The sequence below is a fragment of the Mya arenaria genome, chromosome 4, assembly GCF_026914265.1.
Source record: "Mya arenaria isolate MELC-2E11 chromosome 4, ASM2691426v1".
NCBI lineage: Eukaryota > Metazoa > Mollusca > Bivalvia > Myida > Myidae > Mya > Mya arenaria.
The window spans coordinates 11,477,003-11,496,306 of NC_069125.1; the positions used below are offsets into that span (position 1 = coordinate 11,477,003).

General features: G+C 35.4%; 1 protein-coding gene across 2 annotated transcripts in view; it reads right to left on the reverse strand.

The window, feature by feature from the left end:
• Nucleotides 1–4,977, reverse strand: part of LOC128230097 (uncharacterized) — a 34,778-nt gene extending 29,801 nt beyond the window's left edge. For both annotated transcript variants that reach the window (XM_052942108.1, XM_052942107.1), the window contains exon 1: nucleotides 4,882–4,977. In XM_052942108.1, coding sequence (XP_052798068.1) covers nucleotides 4,882–4,883 — 2 coding nt within the window. In that variant the 5' untranslated portion in view covers nucleotides 4,884–4,977. The remainder of the gene's footprint in view (nucleotides 1–4,881) is intronic.
• Nucleotides 4,978–19,304: the final 14,327 nt, after the last annotated feature.

A 19,304-nucleotide genomic window follows, 5' to 3' on the forward strand; every position in this document is an offset into this window, starting at 1 on the left:
GTAATATAATATAAACCAATATTTTAATAGCATTATTTCTTGTTTGTTCTGACAGACAAGCTTTTGGTTTAAAGGAACTCGTTTATGTTCGTCGAGTCAGGCATCGAAACAAATTATTTTGTTAAAATGTAAATAAAACGTTTGTTACAATGATAACACATTATTCGGAACACCCCGGTCATTTTCCATCGAAAACAACCTAGGTTACATGCCGGTACATCAGTAGAAGTAGTTAGTATTTTTTTAGATAATAGTATTAATCATTTATAGTAGTTTAAATCCTAGTTTGAAATACTTGCCAGTGATGTGTATTGTTGCATACATAATTGAGATTCCTAAGAGTAAAGTCACAAAGTTGAATTGCTAAATTAAAATTACTACGCGATCTACTTGCAGCGTAGTAAAATGTAAAGGTTTTTGACATCGTAAACCGTCCAAATACATCCGAGGTTGTTTTCGATGAAAATTGGCCGAGGTGCTCCGAATGCATCAAAAGTGATAAACAGTGCTCTGCTGTAAATACTAATTGAATCACGTTACAGAAAAAAGTTATGTTGGACCGAAATATGTTAATAACCTCTGAAAATATATTTATTTTAAACTTATTAAACCTATTAAAATTGAATTGTCTTATGTTTGAATTTAGAATATTTTGCTCAAACGGGTATCTGCGAGTTGCTGTTTGGTGGTTGTACATAAAAGTTAGTAATACGACTAAATTTCAACAGTAAAACAATATATGAGTGAGTGCCTTTAAAAAAGAAAAAAAAACTCTTACAAAAATGAGGGATAAAAGAATCGAGAGGTTAGTTGTGTTATGCGAACACTGTCTTATGTTCCATTATAATCAGTTCGTTGTATGGTTTGTGTTATTTTCCTTATTGCAACAGAACATGCAGAACGAATATTTGTAACATAGAACAATATTAGCACTTACGCATCACATTGCCGATACTATATCGTAAGACATTTAGGCACCCAATTCTGAAGATCATTGTCAGAAAACGTTAACGAGCTGGCGTATTTTTGTCGATCATAGAAACATTAATAATAGACCATAGAAAAAAGACCATAGAAAAAATAATTTTAATTAAAAGACCATTGAAACATTAATAATGCACATGAACAGACCGCCTCGCTGTGAATTTAAAGCCTTTAATAGAGAGATATAGTTTTCATTAAAGACATTTAAAATCATTGGTATACCATCAATTGTCTTACTTTTTCAATTAGCAATGTATTCAAAACAGAACGGAACTTATAAATCATTAAGGATCTAATACCATTTTCACACTGTACCGAATACCGGCTTTTAACAGCGCTGGTAATGGCTGAATATATGGTTCATTTTAATTGGTCATTCGGAGCTGCTCGGCCATTTTTTCAAAAACAACCTCGGATGTATGCCGGTACATCTGTTGAAGTAGTCCGTATTTTTTTAATAAAAGCATTAATTAAATGTAGTGTTTAAGAGTTGTATTTATTGATCTCAGTTTACTCCAGTGTATATCATAACATGATTGAAATAGATAATAGATAATATTTGCATGAAACTCTGAACACTTAACCGCTATGGCAATATGCACCAGTTAAGATACTTTTTGTTGAATAATGTGTTTTGATGAGACGAGCTTGTAAAAAAACTGTATTTCTTTTAGTAATTTTGTGTATTTGAAGCATGTCTGCAAATGTAGATTTTATCATGTATTTTGAATGGATCTGAAATACTGTTTATTTAACTGTTATTACAACGATTGACACAATAAAGATAGATTTATGAATTGTCTTCATACAAAAAATCCAACCAGTCAAAATTATATTTTCGAACTGTTTCCCAATACGATAAGTCTCAGTCACTGTTTTGGTGCATAAACGTATGAACTTTACTCGTTATCTGAACTAAGGCCGGTTGTTAATGATTGGAATCATCATCATCATCATCATCATCATCATCATCATCATCATCCACCACACATACACAACCACCACCACCACCAACTTAACCACCTTCATCATCATCCAAATCAATCATCAGCAACATCTACGCATCATCATCTCGTCATGGTCATTGTCGTCATCGTCACATCATAATTAGTATCATTGCCGTCGTCGCATCATCATTATTATTATCATCATCATCTTAGTCGTCGTCGTCGCATTATCATTATAATAATCATAATATTCGTCTTCGTCGTCGCCGCATTATCACTATCGTCGTCATCGCATCACCATTATTATGATTATAGTGTCGTTGTCGCATTATTATTATTAAATCATCATTGCCGTTGTCGTCGCATCTTGGTGACTATCATCATCAGCACCATGCTGCACGTTTGCATTTACTTTACAGAACATTCATAATACGCATACTATAATATTATACTTATCAAAGTAAAATCACCAGCCTGAAAAAAAACGTATTTTGTTGTTGTCCAATTTTCATTATAATTAGACAAATTTTAAAGGGAACGTCGATCTGAACCCGCCACTGCCTCCATCACAAAAAATCACGGATGATGATGTACTTAAGATACAATTGTAACATAAATAGCAGATGGTTAATCAGAATAGAGACCACGAGTTTGTATCATTTGTGTCAATCATTATAAAAAGGAGAGTTACATTAATTGATTCCCTTCAAGAGATTATCAGTATTATTATTATTATTATTATTATTATTATTATTATTATTATTATTATTAAAAAAGACAGGTGCTCATCAGGTTAATATGACGTAACGTCATTTCACTTCAGACTGGGTCACTCGCTTTAACGCTGTGCTTTATCGTTATTTTTTACGTACGACCGGAGAGTTTACGAGACGTTTCTGAAACGCCTTTATGATTATCGTTAAGTTGGTCGTTATTATGATCGTAAATTTACGATAATGGCAGATCGTAAAATCTATCTGAAACGCACCCCTGGGCCGTATCCATTGAGCTACGATGGCTTACTCTATTAATTACATAATTAAGCTATACACGTACCTAGGTAATGTCACGTGATAACACCGACTAGACAATCAGGCATAAGGAATGAATTCTACCTGGTAGACATACCCAGTAATCTTTTTAATGGAAAAATACGAAATAACTACTAAACTTAAATAAAGTGTTAACTATGTGGTACTTCAGTTAGTAAGTTGCAATGCATTGTACACATCGATGACAAGTTTATGTCAGTTTTCGACAATTTTCTCTTTTTTGCGCTATTTTATCATACGGAGTACAGCCCCTTTAAGCAGATTTTCGACATCCACAGATAAACGACTCCCTGGTATCATTTTATTAAATATACATGAGTCATAACATTTTGAGCCGGTAGTCGAAAAGTTTGACTGGGGTTCGTGATTCTATTTGGGTCAAAATCCATCCTCACGCCGGCCAAATCCTTATAGCCTCTTATAGAACAATACCGTAATCAAGTTGTTAAATTAAACGACTTGATTACAGTATTTTTCTATAAGAGGCTATTAGGATTTGGCCGGCGTGAGGAAAATATTTAGCTGTACGGAAACTAAGAAATATAGTTAGTACATTTGTACTTGATGTTTTCAATCTTTAAACATAATTCAAGAGTGTGGTTTAGATAGTTAAATATTGTTATGAAGGAGATTGTTTATAAACAATATCAAAGATGAAATGTTTAGCTTAGTTAATTAATAATTATACTTTTTATAGTTAAGAAAATCATGTCAATACTTAATGATAAACTATAATTGTTTTTTTTGTTTTATTTTTGACAAGTGTCGTAATAAACAAAATGAGATGAAGCGTTAAACCTAAGAAACATGCACAATAGAAAGAATTTTCCGAAAAATGACCAAAATCATTGCTCCCCTGAAGTTCATGCTGGTCGTAATAGCCATTAAATGAAATGAATTAGCTGTTACAGCAGATAACTGATAAAAATTACATGGAGAACCAAGTCAGCCCGTTAGGCTTTAACCCTTAGAACAAAACTACTGACTGGAACATAATGCATATACTGCTAAAATCCAGGTATATGCTGGCATACAGGGGTTTCCTTCTTAATCGAAAATTGGATTGAATTTCTTGGCATGGTTTTTATTATATCAACAAAGACTAGAGTAAAAGGAATATAATCAGGCGACAAGTATAATTTGCTAGTTTCAATATATTGCTGGTTTGAAAACAGATTAAAACACACAATACATGGTATGTTGGGTATGTTTAAACAAACTGGGAGAAATGAATTTTAAGTACTTCTGTTTAGATACAATCGGTTTAAATACAAACGTTAAAAAATCTTCGAAATCTACTTTTCGATTTAGACTTCCTCCTTTTAGAAATGTGTATAAACATGTTGACATTAGAGCTAAAATGTGCAACGTCTGCAATTGATTATATATCTTATGTATCTACCACGTAGCGTATCACTCACTGTAGGTTCGATTCGTACGAAAATATCTGTTAGTTTTTGTTTTTGTGTACAAAGACTTTTACCTGATATAATGCACCAGTCAATTGTAACCACGCCCCCCCCCCAAGGTCCGTGGTTAGCGGGGACTTTGACTTTCGGTCCAGCCAAGCCCGGGCAAAGTCCCCGCCCTGCGGAGACGAACTGCTCGTGAAACCACCGCCAAATGCCCCCGCACCCAAAGGACTCTAGGTAAGGTCCATTCCCCGCTATATTTGGCTGAAAGACAAAACCACCGCATTCACCCGGCACTGCGGGGCCACGTGGAAGGTAAAAACACGGCCCATTTCCCCGGCTATCCCCGGTATACCCCCGGACCTGGGGGGGGGGGCGTGGTTACAATTGACTGGTGCATAAACACATCACCCAGACCTTTAAAACTAATACTAGTAATAGATACAAAACTAACTGTGACATTTTTTAACAAACAAGCAAACTTACATTTCACGTCTTATTTCAATAGCCTTGCTTCTTTATAAACATCATAATGTAATATCTCACAACGCCATCACAGCTCGGATGGAAGGCTGGGCGGAAATGTGTAATGGGTCACGTGAGATAGGTGGCGCTATCAATGGCGTTCTGCTTGAAAGGATACATTTAATCAAAGCGCTTAAAGCGTTGAATGGCTTTCGGCCTGTAACATTTTGTGAGTATAGTCATGTAATTGTAAACAATAGGTATTAACATAAACATTTAAAGATAGTATATGCTCGCTCATAATTTCCATCGCAAAAACTAATATGTTTAATGTTGATTCTCAATAAGATCATGAAGAATAAGTCACTTGAAATGTGGAATACGCAAAATAGTTACTTATAAGGTATGGAGTAATACTCAAAATCATATAAAACCTTATCTGGAGCTTTTGTTTCATAAACAATGCACTGACACGGATAAAGCATTAAGGAATATTTAGTCAAATCTACTCTACACTTCAAACTTTACTTGAGGCGTATTTAATTTACTAACAGGGTATGCAGGCTTAACCAAATGCATCCCAACAAAAATCATTGGACATATTAATTAGAATTGTGTTTAAGACTTCTTTCTACAACGCCTAATACCTCTGGGTCTAATCACTCACATACTATTTCTTCCCTGTATGTTTTATGTACATGTATCTTAATAATGCCCTCAACATATGTCACTCGTGGACAAAATGAACAGATTTATATCAGTTTTGTTATGAAACAATGCATTGACACGGATAAAGCATTAAGGAATATTTAGTCAAATCTACTCTACACTTCAAACTTTACTTGAGGCGTATTTAATTTACTAACAGGGTATGCAGGCTTAACCAAATGCATCCCAACAAAAATCATTGGACATATTAATTAGAATTATGTTTAAGACTTCTTTCTACAACGCCTAATACCTCTGGGTCTAATCACTCACATACTATTTCTTCCCTGTATGTTTTATGTACATGTATCTTAATAATGCCCTCAACATATGTCACTCGTGGACAAAATGAACAGATTTATATCAGTTTTGTTTTTAAATATGCATATGTATTCTGCTACATGCTCAAGATATTGGACTGAAATAGCTGAGACAAACTTAGAAATATTCACATACTTTCCGTTTCATTCGGCATTACATGACAATGACAAAAAATTGTAGCAGGTTGATAGCCTGTCAACGCTTTACGCCGCGGTTTGATTTGAATTGAAAAAGTGTATACTATTCATTTAGTAAATGGTTATAAGGTTGTTAGTATGTACTTACACAAGAGAATGGTTTTATGCGACAAACATTTTACAAACACAATTAAAAACTAACAATCTCAATAAAAAATGTCAAGTAATAGCCAATTTAGGCAATTTAAAACGAAAAAAAAATATACTTATGAAAAAACTGATTGTAGGATAAAATGAAGTATCATAATTTAATTTAAAACATTATGGTTTGATATCTTACGCCTAATTAGCATTTTATAGCATCATAATACGATCCATATTTTTCCGTCTTTTAACGACTTCTCATAGTTTATTTCCGTAGAATAAACCTGTCTGAATGCGATGACCCACATTCTATTCTTAACTACATTGTACATGTAGATATTATCGGTCCCTGGCCGAAGCAAAATCTAAACACAGGTATACAATACATGTATTTATTGGATTCAGTACGCGTTCATTTTGCAACTATTTGCGGATTCTGCTTTTCTATATTGCGTTCTGTAACTCGCCGATATCAAAATATTTAACAATTGCGTTATATTACGAAAAACGCAGCGTTTCCAAACCATATTAACCGCATAACATAGACTGAAGACTCATTGCGTACTTTTAGCAAGCTGATTAATATGCAGAACGCAGTCCGTAGCAATTAAAGCAGATTGCTTACTAGGTATTTTCGATGTAAATGTTAATGTAAATTAGGTCGTTGACCATCGCAGTTCTAACCGCGCTAGGGTTGATACGCCCGTGTGCGCATTAATTCGTTAAAAGTTAAAAATGTTATGTCGATCTGCCGATGCGATTTCCGAGATACGGTTATAAAAGTCTGCAGGCCTAGCGGCCTGCATATTACTCAGCAAGCATATAACTTATCTGGCCTTGTATAAATTAAACATTTATAAGTATTTTTCTAACGTTCAATTTTGATAAAATTGATAAAGGCCTACAGTATTAACAGAGCGTACATGTACATACGTATTGAAGTTATTGGCGCCGCACTGAAGTGCGCGCCTATTATGGAATGGGAATTTATTTTAGTTAGTGGTAGGAGCGGTTTTTAAGTTGGTTGACAGTTGAGTTTTACTGTTATTTTATTATGATTAAAAAATGCAAATGGATGGCGATTGCATGGGTGTTAAAATGCTATTGATGGTTGAATACATTGTCTTCAATTTATCTTCAAAACATTATTTCGGAAGAACGACAAATAAGTTTAATAACTATTCCCGATTCGTTTCCGTTTTCCGATTGGTTACCTGTAATATCATGTGCCGGAAATGTAAAATGTGTGGACCGGTAATTATGTGAATGGTAATAAGTATGTTTTATGTTGTTTTGTTATGTTCACTGCATTGATAAACCATGAGGTAAGATGTTTTCTTTAATTTAATCGATATTGGAATTAAATGTTCACCTTACTTTATTTGTTAATGTGTTAAAGGTGACATTAGTAAAATTTTATTACAATTGCCCCCGAGTTGGTTTATTTTTAGAACACTACACATACCGGATGTTGCTATTTTTAGAACCAGAAGGTATTTCCCCGCTTTTCATAGGTCAATAATGAAATTTCTATATCGTAGTTGGAAACTCGGTGATGTATTTCTCATGAATATACGTTTAAAACAAGTACACACTAAAAGTGCACACTGACATTTGATTACGATACATCTAACAATTTGAGTCATAACAGTAAAACATGGATTATCAGTGAATTATACGCGTAAGAGAAGATTTTCTGTCGTAAAAACGAATGTCAACAAAAACTGGGATATTCGTATCAAAGGGCTATGAATGCAAGTATCCTTGAGTAGTTTTGTACGTTGATGTGTCCAAAAATGTTTGTTTTTTTAATTTATCTTTGGAATTCTTAAATAATTTTTATTTCCTAAAAGTTAAGACAGCGTGTTAATATTTTTAAATGTACTATAAATATGCATGTTACATACGTTACATCTACTTATGCACTAGTCAATTATAACCACAGCCCCACCAGATCTGGGGAATAGCCGGGACTTTGACTTTCGGTCCAGCCAACCCCGGGTAAAATCCTCGTCCTGCGGGGGCGAACTGATGTTCAAATCCCCGCCATATGCCCCGACCCCAGGGAGCCTAGGTAAGGCATATTTCCCGCTATATTTTGCTCGAAGACAAAACCACCGCATTCACCCGGCACTTCGGGGCCACCTGAAAGGTAAAAACTCAGCCCATTTCCCCGACTATCACCGGCATAACCCCGGACCTGGTGGCCGTGGTAACAATTGACTGGTGCATTATATACATGTTACATATTTTTAAATGTACTTATGAACATTATCTATGTATATGATAAGAGTTTGTAATCTTTTATTTGATTGTTTTATCTTAGAAAAATATACGACTTAATATTCTGTTTAAAAATGATGTGTTTTGGTATGTGACCTATTTCTAACATACCATAATACATAAACATACCCATTATTTGTTTACAAACTGCAAATTTTCAAAATAAACCTGTAAGAAAAGATTTACATGGTTTCGGGCTGGAAGCCACGACAGCTTGGACACTAGCGACATTCATTTGCTTGGTGTAGGTCTCGGTAAAACCCCATACTGTTGTGAATCAACCATTTGCACAACAACTACACTTTTGTGCCTACCAACCCTTACTCTTGGCTAAAACGGATATTGGTGCAGAATGTATAATTAATACATGTGCATTTGTATTTTACGGTTGTAGTTTCTGCTGGTTGATAATCAGAAGTCTAATTTCTTTCAGGCAGGAAAATGACTGAATATTACTAAGTCAACAAATCGGGGTTATGAAGAATTCCAGCCTGCATTAAATACTATGTTGGATCATTGAGACAGATTTTACATCCATGTCTATCCACAAGGCAGTCACATCTGATAGAGATGGTGTGAGTATTTCATATAAAACATATTTGAGTTGGTGTTTGTTGTTTTATAAACTCACTGTATTCAATAATCAAGTGGTGGCGGTGGCGGTGGTGGTGGTGGTGGTGATAATGTTATAATATTAAAAAGACATTAGTTGAGAACTTTCACTCCGACTTTTTGGAGGGGCATTACCACCTACTTAGTATTCTTGTTTCTTTAGATATTTTAATTTAAAAGTACATTCATTGTTTTTTTAATCTGAATTATGAGTTAGTATCATAAGTAAAATTCAATTATTTGAATGATTACATTTTATGAATAAGTCCAATTAAGCTTTATCAATTTTTACAAAAAGGGTTGATTTTTAAGCATTTTATTAGCTATAAAAATGTATAGTTACATAACAGTATGTATATTTTCTTCAAAACTGAACTGTAAACTATCATAAATTGTCTTTTAAATTGTTCATTAGACATCATAGAAAATATTTAAAATGATTTCAGCAGGTTGTCTTATAATTAATTATTTTTTATGAATTTATAAAACGGCTATATGTTTTTAAACATCGAACTACTGCTCTGTTCCGAAGACTCACAAGATCAATCAAAATGATTTTTTTCCATGTGTATTAATAATGTGTTCGGTTGAACTTAAGTTTTCTGTTAACTGAAGTTTATTTTACCAGAAACTGTTGTGTTTATTTCATAATCTCTGATAATGTGAAAAAAATCAAATAAAGACAAAATATTTACTTGTCGCTCTTCGTAGCCCTTGAAGTTTGGGGGTGGGTGTAATGAAACTTAAATAACTTTTTTAATTCATGGTAAAAAAATCTTCAAAATTTGGATAAAAGTCCCAGAGTGTACCATGATAATAACTATGTTGCCATTGTCCAATAAGACACATGCTATTTTTGTGTTAATATCATTATCAACTAAAAACATCCATTTTCAACTCTTCTTTACCATGTAAATGAAGAAGTTAACATTATAACTCCATTGACCAGATTTGTATGCAATTTGTCCAATTTCATACATTTTAGTATTATTAAACAGCAAAAAACAAGGCATGTTATGTTATAAATGCATTTCATCTAGTAAACAATGTTCACTTTTTATATAACAGTTCAATAATTATGTTCTATTTATGTTTGCAACTTTCAGACGAAATGATAATGTTTATTAAAGTACTACAAAAATTGTTAAATTGTTATTTCATCGTACTTTTTGGAATTTCATTAAAATCATTCAATGGTAAAGCACGAGAGGAATGCAGTGCACAATGACTATAGCTGTATTTCAGCTAATTACAGAATTATTGCCCTTAAAAATTGTCGCTTTTTCTTGACCAGAGCATAACTTATGGTATTGAAATAAAACTTGGTATATGGATAGGTGGCAATGACAAAATGTACAGTGCACAAGCACGCTAATTCTGTCGTGTTCATTAATGTTCCACACCCCTAATGAAATGTTCAACTTGAAACTCTTCAATTTCAATGCTTTAACCTATGTTGTTAAGCAGAATAATACAAATATTTTGAGAATTTCATGGATGCGGTTCGATGCGACATAATATGCTTGTTGGCCTTAACATTCCTTGTTTTTCAACACATAACAAATGCATAAACTATTAAACGGCACCCTTTGATGCTTTGCATCAATGGTCTTTCTTGTAAAGCAACTGTATTGAGCAAGTAGGGTGACTTTTGTGAGTTATCTCGCTTAGATTGCCATTACCAGAACAATAACAAAATCGAGTTGTACTACAGAAATAACATCGCTAGATTCATGGTTAAAATAGCAAATAAATTATATTACCGTATATAGCGTCCCTTTTGTAAAAAAGTAAACACTCGTGTTTGTTTTTAATTTATTCCTCAATAAATCATTTCAAAGTAAACATTCAATATATTTCTGCTTGTGTTAACTTGTGTCAGTTGTTTTCTTCGGTGACGCAGTACAGATACTTGCTATTACCGCGTTCTTCCCCGGTCCGATATTTTCGACCTGAAATGGACTTGGGAGAAAAACAGATGAAATTCTAATAGCATAGAAAGGACGCAGGCAATTTTTAAGACGAGAATTGGGGGTAAAAAGTGCGTCCTATGCATGATATAGTACGGTATATAAAACGGTTTTTAATAATACTTTTTATGGAACGTGCGCGCCAGCGAAAACATAGTGACTTTTAATAAATATTATGATATAAATACATTATATTTAAGAATTGAACATTATTTTTCTGCGTTTCATTGATGTATAAAGTGACGGAAAAATTAAACCTAATTTTCATAAACACCGACACTTCATACATCAATGAAATGCAGAAAAATATATAATGTTCAATACTTAAAATTGCAACTATAAAAAAATAAAAGATCATTTTTATTTTGCTATTTATCAAGAACCGCATTTCATCACTCGAAAATTCCAAGTTGTTTGTAGATGTTTATGTTGTTATTCCGTTTTTTTGGCTCGTGGATGTTTATGTTGTTATTCCGTTTTTTTTGGCTCGTGGATGTTTATGTTGTTATTCCGTGTTTTTGGCCTGTGGATGTTTATGTTGTTATTCCGTTTTTTTGGCTCGTGGATGTTTATGTTGTTATTCCGTTTCTTTGGCTCGTGGATGTTTATGTTGTTATTCCGTGTTTTTGGCTCGTGGATGTTTATGTTGTTATTCCGTGTTTTTGGCCCGTGGATGTTTATGTTGTTATTCCGTGTTTTTGGCCTGTGGATGTTTATGTTGTTATTCCGTTTGTTTGGCTCGTTGATGTTTATGTTGTTATTCCGTGTTTTTGGCCTGTGGATGTTTATGTTGTTATTCCGTGTTTTTGGCTCGTGGATGTTTATGTTGTTATTCCGTTTTTTTGGCTCGTGGATGTTTATGTTGTTATTCCGTGTTTTTGGCCTGTGGATGTTTATGTTGTTATTCCGTTTCTTTGGCTCGTGGATGTTTATGTTGTTATTCCGTTTTTTTGGCTCGTGGATGTTTATGTTGTTATTCCGTGTTTTTGGCCTGTGGATGTTTGTGTTGTTATTCCGTGTTTTTGGCTCGTGGATGTTTATGTTGTTATTCCGTTTCTTTGGCTCGTGGATGTTTATGTTGTTATTCCGTTTTTTTGGCTCGTGGATGTTTATGTTGTTGTTCTGTGTTTTTGGCCTGTGGATGTTTGTGTTGTTATTCCGTTTTTTGGCTCGTGGATGTTTATGTTGTTATTCCGTTTCTTTGGCTCGTGGATGTTTATGTTTTTATTCCGTTTCTTTGGCTCGTGGATGTTTATGTTGTTATTCCGTTTCTTTGGCTCGTGGATGTTTATGTTGTTATTCCGTGTTTTTGGCTCGTGGATGTTTATGTTGTTATTCCGTGTTTTTGGCCCGTGGATGTTTATGTTGTTATTCCGTGTTTTTGGCCTGTGGATGTTTATGTTGTTATTCCGTTTTTTTGGCTCGTTGATGTTTATGTTGTTATTCCGTGTTTTTGGCCCGTGGATGTTTATGTTGTTATTCCGTGTTTTTGGCTCGTGGATGTTTATGTTGTTATTCCGTTTTTTTGGCTCGTGGATGTTTATGTTGTTATTCCGTGTTTTTGGCCTGTGGATGTTTATGTTGTTATTCCGTTTCTTTGGCTCGTGGATGTTTATGTTGTTATTCCGTTTTTTTGGCTCGTGGATGTTTATGTTGTTATTCCGTGTTTTTGGCCTGTGGATGTTTGTGTTGTTATTCCGTGTTTTTGGCTCGTGGATGTTTATGTTGTTATTCCGTTTCTTTGGCTCGTGGATGTTTATGTTGTTATTCCGTTTTTTTGGCTCGTGGATGTTTATGTTGTTGTTCTGTGTTTTTGGCCTGTGGATGTTTGTGTTGTTATTCCGTTTTTTGGCTCGTGAATGTTTATGTTGTTATTCCGTTTCTTTGGCTCGTGGATGTTTATGTTGTTATTCCGTTTCTTTGGCTCGTGGATGTTTATGTTGTTATTCCGTTTTTTTTGGCTCGTGGATGTTTATGTTGTTGGTCTGTGTTTTTGGCCTGTGGATGTTTATGTTGTTATTCCGTGTTTTTGGCTCGTGGATGTTTATGTTGTTGTTCCGTGTTTTTGGCCCGTGGATGTTTATGTTGTTATTCCGTGTTTTTGGCTCGTGGATGTTTATGTTGTTGTTCCGTTTTTTTGGCTCGTGGATGTTTATGTTGTTATTCCGTGTTTTTGACCTGTGGATGTTTATGTTGTTATTCCGTTTCTTTGGCTCGTGGATGTTTATGTTGTTATTCCGTTTTTTTGGCTCGTGGATGTTTATGTTGTTATTCCGTGTTTTTGGCCTGTGGATGTTTGTGTTGTTATTCCGTGTTTTTGGCTCGTGGATGTTTATGTTGTTATTCCGTGTTTTTGGCTCGTGGATGTTTATGTTGTTATTCCGTGTTTTTGGCCTGTGGATGTTTATGTTGTTGTTCCGTGTTTTTGGCTCGTGGATGTTTATGTTGTTGTTCCGTGTTTTTGGCCTGTGGATGTTTATGTTGTTGTTCCGTGTTTTTGGCCTGTGGATGTTTATGTTGTTATTCCGTGTTTTTGGCCCGTGGATGTTTATGTTGTTATTCCGTGTGTTTGGCCCGTGGATGTTTATGTTGTTGTTCCGTGTTTTTGGCCTGTGGATGTTTATGTTGTTATTCCGTGTTTTTGGCCCGTGGATGTTTATGTTGTTATTCCGTGTTTTTGGCCTGTGGATGTTTATGTTGTTATTCCGTGTTTTTGGCCTGTGGATGTTTATGTTGTTATTCCGTGTTTTTGGCTCGTGGATGTTTATGTTGTTGTTCCGTGTTTTTGGCCCGTGGATGTTTATGTTGTTGTTCCGTGTTTTTGGCCTGTGGATGTTTATGTTGTTATTCCGTGTTTTTGGCTCGTGGATGTTTATGTTGTTGTTCCGTGTTTTTGGCCCGTGGATGTTTATGTTGTTATTCCGTGTTTTTGACCTGTGGATGTTTATGTTGTTATTCCGTTTCTTTGGCTCGTGGATGTTTATGTTGTTATTCCGTTTTTTTGGCTCGTGGATGTTTATGTTGTTATTCCGTGTTTTTGGCCTGTGGATGTTTGTGTTGTTATTCCGTGTTTTTGGCTCGTGGATGTTTATGTTGTTATTCCGTTTCTTTGGCTCGTGGATGTTTATGTTGTTATTCCGTTTTTTTGGCTCGTGGATGTTTATGTTGTTGTTCTGTGTTTTTGGCCTGTGGATGTTTGTGTTGTTATTCCGTTTTTTGGCTCGTAGATGTTTATGTTGTTATTCCGTTTCTTTGGCTCGTGGATGTTTATGTTGTTATTCCGTTTCTTTGGCTCGTGGATGTTTATGTTGTTATTCCGTTTTTTTGGCTCGTGGATGTTTATGTTGTTGTTCCGTGTTTTTGGCCCGTGGATGTTTATGTTGTTATTCCGTGTTTTTGGCCTGTGGATGTTTATGTTGTTATTCCGTGTTTTTGGCTCGTGGATGTTTATGTTGTTGTTCCGTGTTTTTGGCTCGTGGATGTTTATGTTGTTATTCCGTTTTTTTGGCTCGTTAATGTTTATGTTGTTATTCCGTGTTTTTGGCTCGTGGATGTTTATGTTGTTGTTCCGTGTTTTTGGCCTGTGGATGTTTATGTTGTTATTCCGTGTTTTTGGCTCGTGGATGTTTATGTTGTTGTTCCGTGTTTTTGGCCCGTGGATGTTTATGTTGTTATTCCGTGTTTTTGGCTCGTGGATGTTTATGTTGTTATTCCGTTTCTTTGGCTCGTGGATGTTTATGTTGTTATTCCGTGTTTTTGGCCCGTGGATGTTTATGTTGTTATTCCGTTTTTTTGGCTCGTGGATGTTTATGTTGTTGTTCCGTGTTTTTGGCCCGTGGATGTTTATGTTGTTATTCCGTGTTTTGAGCTCGTGGATGTTTATGTTGTTATTCCGTTTTTTTGGCTCGTGGATGTTTATGTTGTTGTTCTGTGTTTTTGGCCTGTGGATGTTTATGTTGTTATTCCGTTTTTTTGGCTCGTGGATGTTTATGTTGTTATTCCGTGTTTTTGACTCGTGGATGTTTATGTTGTTATTCCGTGTTTTTGGCTCGTGGATGTTTATGTTGTTATTCCGTTTTTTTGGCTCGTGGATGTTTATGTTGTTGTTCCGTGTTTTTAGCTCGTGGATGTTTATGTTGTTATTCCGTGTTTTTGGCTCGTGGATGTTTATGTTGTTATTCCGTGTTTTTGGCTCGTGGATGTTTATGTTGTTATTCCGTGTTTTTAGCTCGTGGATGTTTATGTTGTTATTCCGTGTTTTTGGCTCGTGGATGTTTATGTTGTTGTTCCGTGTTTTTGGCCCGTGGATGTTTATGTTGTTATTCCGTGTTTTTGGCTCGTGGATGTTTATGTTGTTATTCCGTGTTTTTAGCTCGTGGATGTTTATGTTGTTATTCCGTGTTTTTGGCTCGTGGATGTTTATGTTGTTATTCCGTGTTTTTGGCTCGTGGATGTTTATGTTGTTGTTCCGTGTTTTTAGCTCGTGGATGTTTATGTTGTTATTCCGTGTTTTTGGCTCGTGGATGTTTATGTTGTTATTCCGTGTTTTTGACTCGTGGATGTTTATGTTGTTATTCCGTGTTTTTGGCTCGTGGATGTTTATGTTGTTATTCCGTGTTTTTGGCTCGTGGATGTTTATGTTGTTGTTCCGTGTTTTTGGCCTGTGGATGTTTATGTTGTTGTTCCGTGTTTTTGGCTCGTGGATGTTTATGTTGTTATTCCGTGTTTTTGGCTCGTGGATGTTTATGTTGTTATTCCGTTTTTTTGGCTCGTGGATGTTTATGTTGTTATTCCTTGGTTTTGGCCCGTGGATGTTTATGTTGTTGTTCCGTGTCTTTGGCCCGTGGATGTTTATGTTGTTATTCCGTGTTTTTGGCCTGTGGATGTTAATGTTGTTATTCCGTGTTTTTGGCTCGTGGATGTTTATGTTGTTGTTCCGTGTTTTTGGCCTGTGGATGTTTATGTTGTTATTCCGTGTTTTTGGCTCGTGGATGTTTATGTTGTTGTTCCGTGTTTTTGGCTCGTGGATGTTTATGTTGTTGTTCCGTGTTTTTGGCCTGTGGATGTTTATGTTGTTATTCCGTGTTTTTGGCTCGTGGATGTTTATGTTGTTGTTCCGTGTTTTTGGCCCGTGGATGTTTATGTTGTTATTCCGTGTTTTTGGCTCGTGGATGTTTATGTTGTTGTTCCGTGTTTTTGGCCTGTGGATGTTTATGTTGTTATTCCGTGTTTTTGGCTCGTGGATGTTTATGTTGTTGTTCCGTGTTTTTGGCTCGTGGATGTTTATGTTGTTATTCCGTGTTTTTGGCTCGTGGATGTTTATGTTGTTATTCCGTGTTTTTGGCCCGTGGATGTTTATGTTGTTATTCCGTGTTTTTGGCCTGTGGATGTTTATGTTGTTATTCCGTGTTTTTGGCTCGTGGATGTTTATGTTGTTGTTCCGTGTTTTTGGCTCGTGGATGTTTATCTTGTTGTTCCGTGTTTTTGGCTCGTGGATGTTTATGTTGTTATTCCGTGTTTTTGGCTCGTGGATGTTTATGTTGTTGTTCCGTGTTTTTGGCCCGTGGATGTTTATGTTGTTGTTCCGTGTTTTTGGCTCGTGGATGTTTATGTTGTTATTCCGTGTTTTTGGCTCGTGGATGTTTATGTTGTTATTCCGTGTTTTTGGCTCGTGGATGTTTATGTTGTTGTTCCGTGTTTTTGGCCCGTGGATGTTTATGTTGTTATTCCGTGTTTTTGGCCTGTGGATGTTTATGTTGTTATTCCGTTTTTTTGGCTCGTGGATGTTTATGTTGTTGTTCCGTTTTTTTGGCTCGTGGATGTTTATGTTGTTGTTCCGTGTTTTTGGCCTGTGGATGTTTATGTTGTTATTCCGTGTTTTTGGCTCGTGGATGTTTATGTTGTTGTTCCGTGTTTTTGGCCCGTGGATGTTTATGTTGTTATTCCGTGTTTTTGGCTCGTGGATGTTTATGTTGTTGTTCCGTGTTTTTGGCTCGTGGATGTTTATGTTGTTATTCCGTGTTTTTGGCTCGTGGATGTTTATGTTGTTATTCCGTGTTTTTGGCTCGTGGATGTTTATGTTGTTGTTCCGTGTTTTTGGCCCGTGGATGTTTATGTTGTTATTCCGTGTTTTTGGCTCGTGGATGTTTATGTTGTTATTCCGTGTTTTTGGCTCGTGGATGTTTATGTTGTTGTTCCGTGTTTTTGGCCTGTGGATGTTTATGTTGTTATTCCGTTTTTTTGGCTCGTGGATGTTTATGTTGTTGTTCCGTTTTTTTGGCTCGTGGATGTTTATGTTGTTGTTCTGTGTTTTTGGCTCGTGGATGTTTATGTTGTTGTTCCGTGGTTTTGGCCCGTTGATGTTTATGTTGTTATTCCGTGTTTTTGGCCCGTGGATGTTTATGTTGTTATTCCGTGTTTTTGGCTCGTGGATGTTTATGTTGTTGTTCCGTGTTTTTGGCCTGTGGATGTTTATGTTGTTATTCCGTTTTTTTGGCTCGTGGATGTTTATGTTGTTGTTCCGTTTTTTTGGCTCGTGGATGTTTATGTTGTTGTTCCGTGTTTTTGGCCTGTGGATGTTTATGTTGTTATTCCGTGTTTTTGGCTCGTGGATGTTTATCTTGTTGTTCCGTGTTTTTGGCCCGTGGATGTTTATCTTGTTGTTCCGTGTTTTTGGGTCATTAATGTTTATGTTGTTGTTCTGTGTTTTTTACCTTTGCCATGTGCAATTCAACACGGTTTATGTTTCAGATTTTGACTACTGAACTTCACGATGATTTTGATTTTGAATGCGGAATTCCACATATAGTCAAGGCTTCAACAATTTAATTAAAATACATTATGATACTTAATTCTGCTTGCCCAGAATTAGGGTTGGGGGCAGGTGTTTCTTACCAGGAAATGTGTTTCAATCTATATTAGGCTTTCCATAAAAAGCTCTTTAATCCTTAAATGATATTCATGGACCTCCACCATAACGAGCCTACATGTTGATGTTAGTCTAGCTACGCGTGTGTTATAACGGATTATTGTAAGAAATAACAACAGGCCTCAATTTCTCGAAACTTCTTAAGCTTAACTGACTTAAGTTGCTTATTTCAATCAGCCAAAATACATACTTATAGTGAGTTTTCATAAATGAAAAATGGTTTATTGTAATAATCATAATGAAAATTCCTATCTTAAGTATTAACACTTTTTAAAGGAGTATATAAAACGCAAAATATTGAAAGACAAAAATAGTGGGTTTAGCTTAATCCTGTTATAAGAGATTTAAGAAGTTTCGAGAAAATGGGCCCTGAACCCAAGATAAAATAACCTATACGAAAAGCATGCAGTATAGGTATTTTTATTCAATACTTAAACTAAATGGTTATCTGGATTCCAGTTAAAAATTAATTGGTAATTCGATCCAAGAACTTAATGATATTCCCTGGGCTAGATGCGACACCCTCACAACGACGGTCGAAATTAACAAATGTCAAGTTGAAAATAAAGATGATATTGAATCATCTAAACATTATGAACTAATATAATAATATTGTGTTGCCGATTTTCTGATCTTTTTTGCTTAAAGTTACACTTTTACTGTAAGTTTGAACACTCAAGAAGTCCTATCGAATTTCGTTTGAACGAAGTATTAAATCACTTTTTCAATGGATTGAATTTCAAAATTTGAATGAGTCAATATGAACTTGTACATGTAGCTAGCGGATAATCTTTCTGCTCTTAAATTGTCGAATTCCTCGTATTCGAAATGTCCAAACTTAAATACAGTGTACAAATTAAAGCCTTCTGCTTTGTTTCTCTTGTTTTGTCATTGGGATTATGAATGTTAGAAAACGCCAACCTTTTAATCAAAGTGGTTACAGTATCGTTCACTTATATACTTCCATCATCTGTATTCGCGTTTCCTTTACTTTAATGACTTCAAAAATAATATATTTAGAAGAGTTAAGCTGAGAACACCTCAGACTCGTCCCAACATATTCATTCCCGATACCTTAAAATGTTAAATTATATTTACTGTTTTTAAAGTTTCCATTCTCATCAAATTTGAACGGGCAGGGCAGTTTCCATTCTCATCTAGAGATAACTGGGCAGTGTCCATTTTCATCAAACGGGAACAGGTCAGTGCAATTTCCAGTCTCATCAAGTGGAACAGGGCAGTTTCTATTCTCATCAAGTGGAAACAGGGCAGTTTCCATTCTCATCAAGTGGAGCAGGGCATTGTCCATTCTCATCGAACTGGAACCAGGCAGGGCAGTTT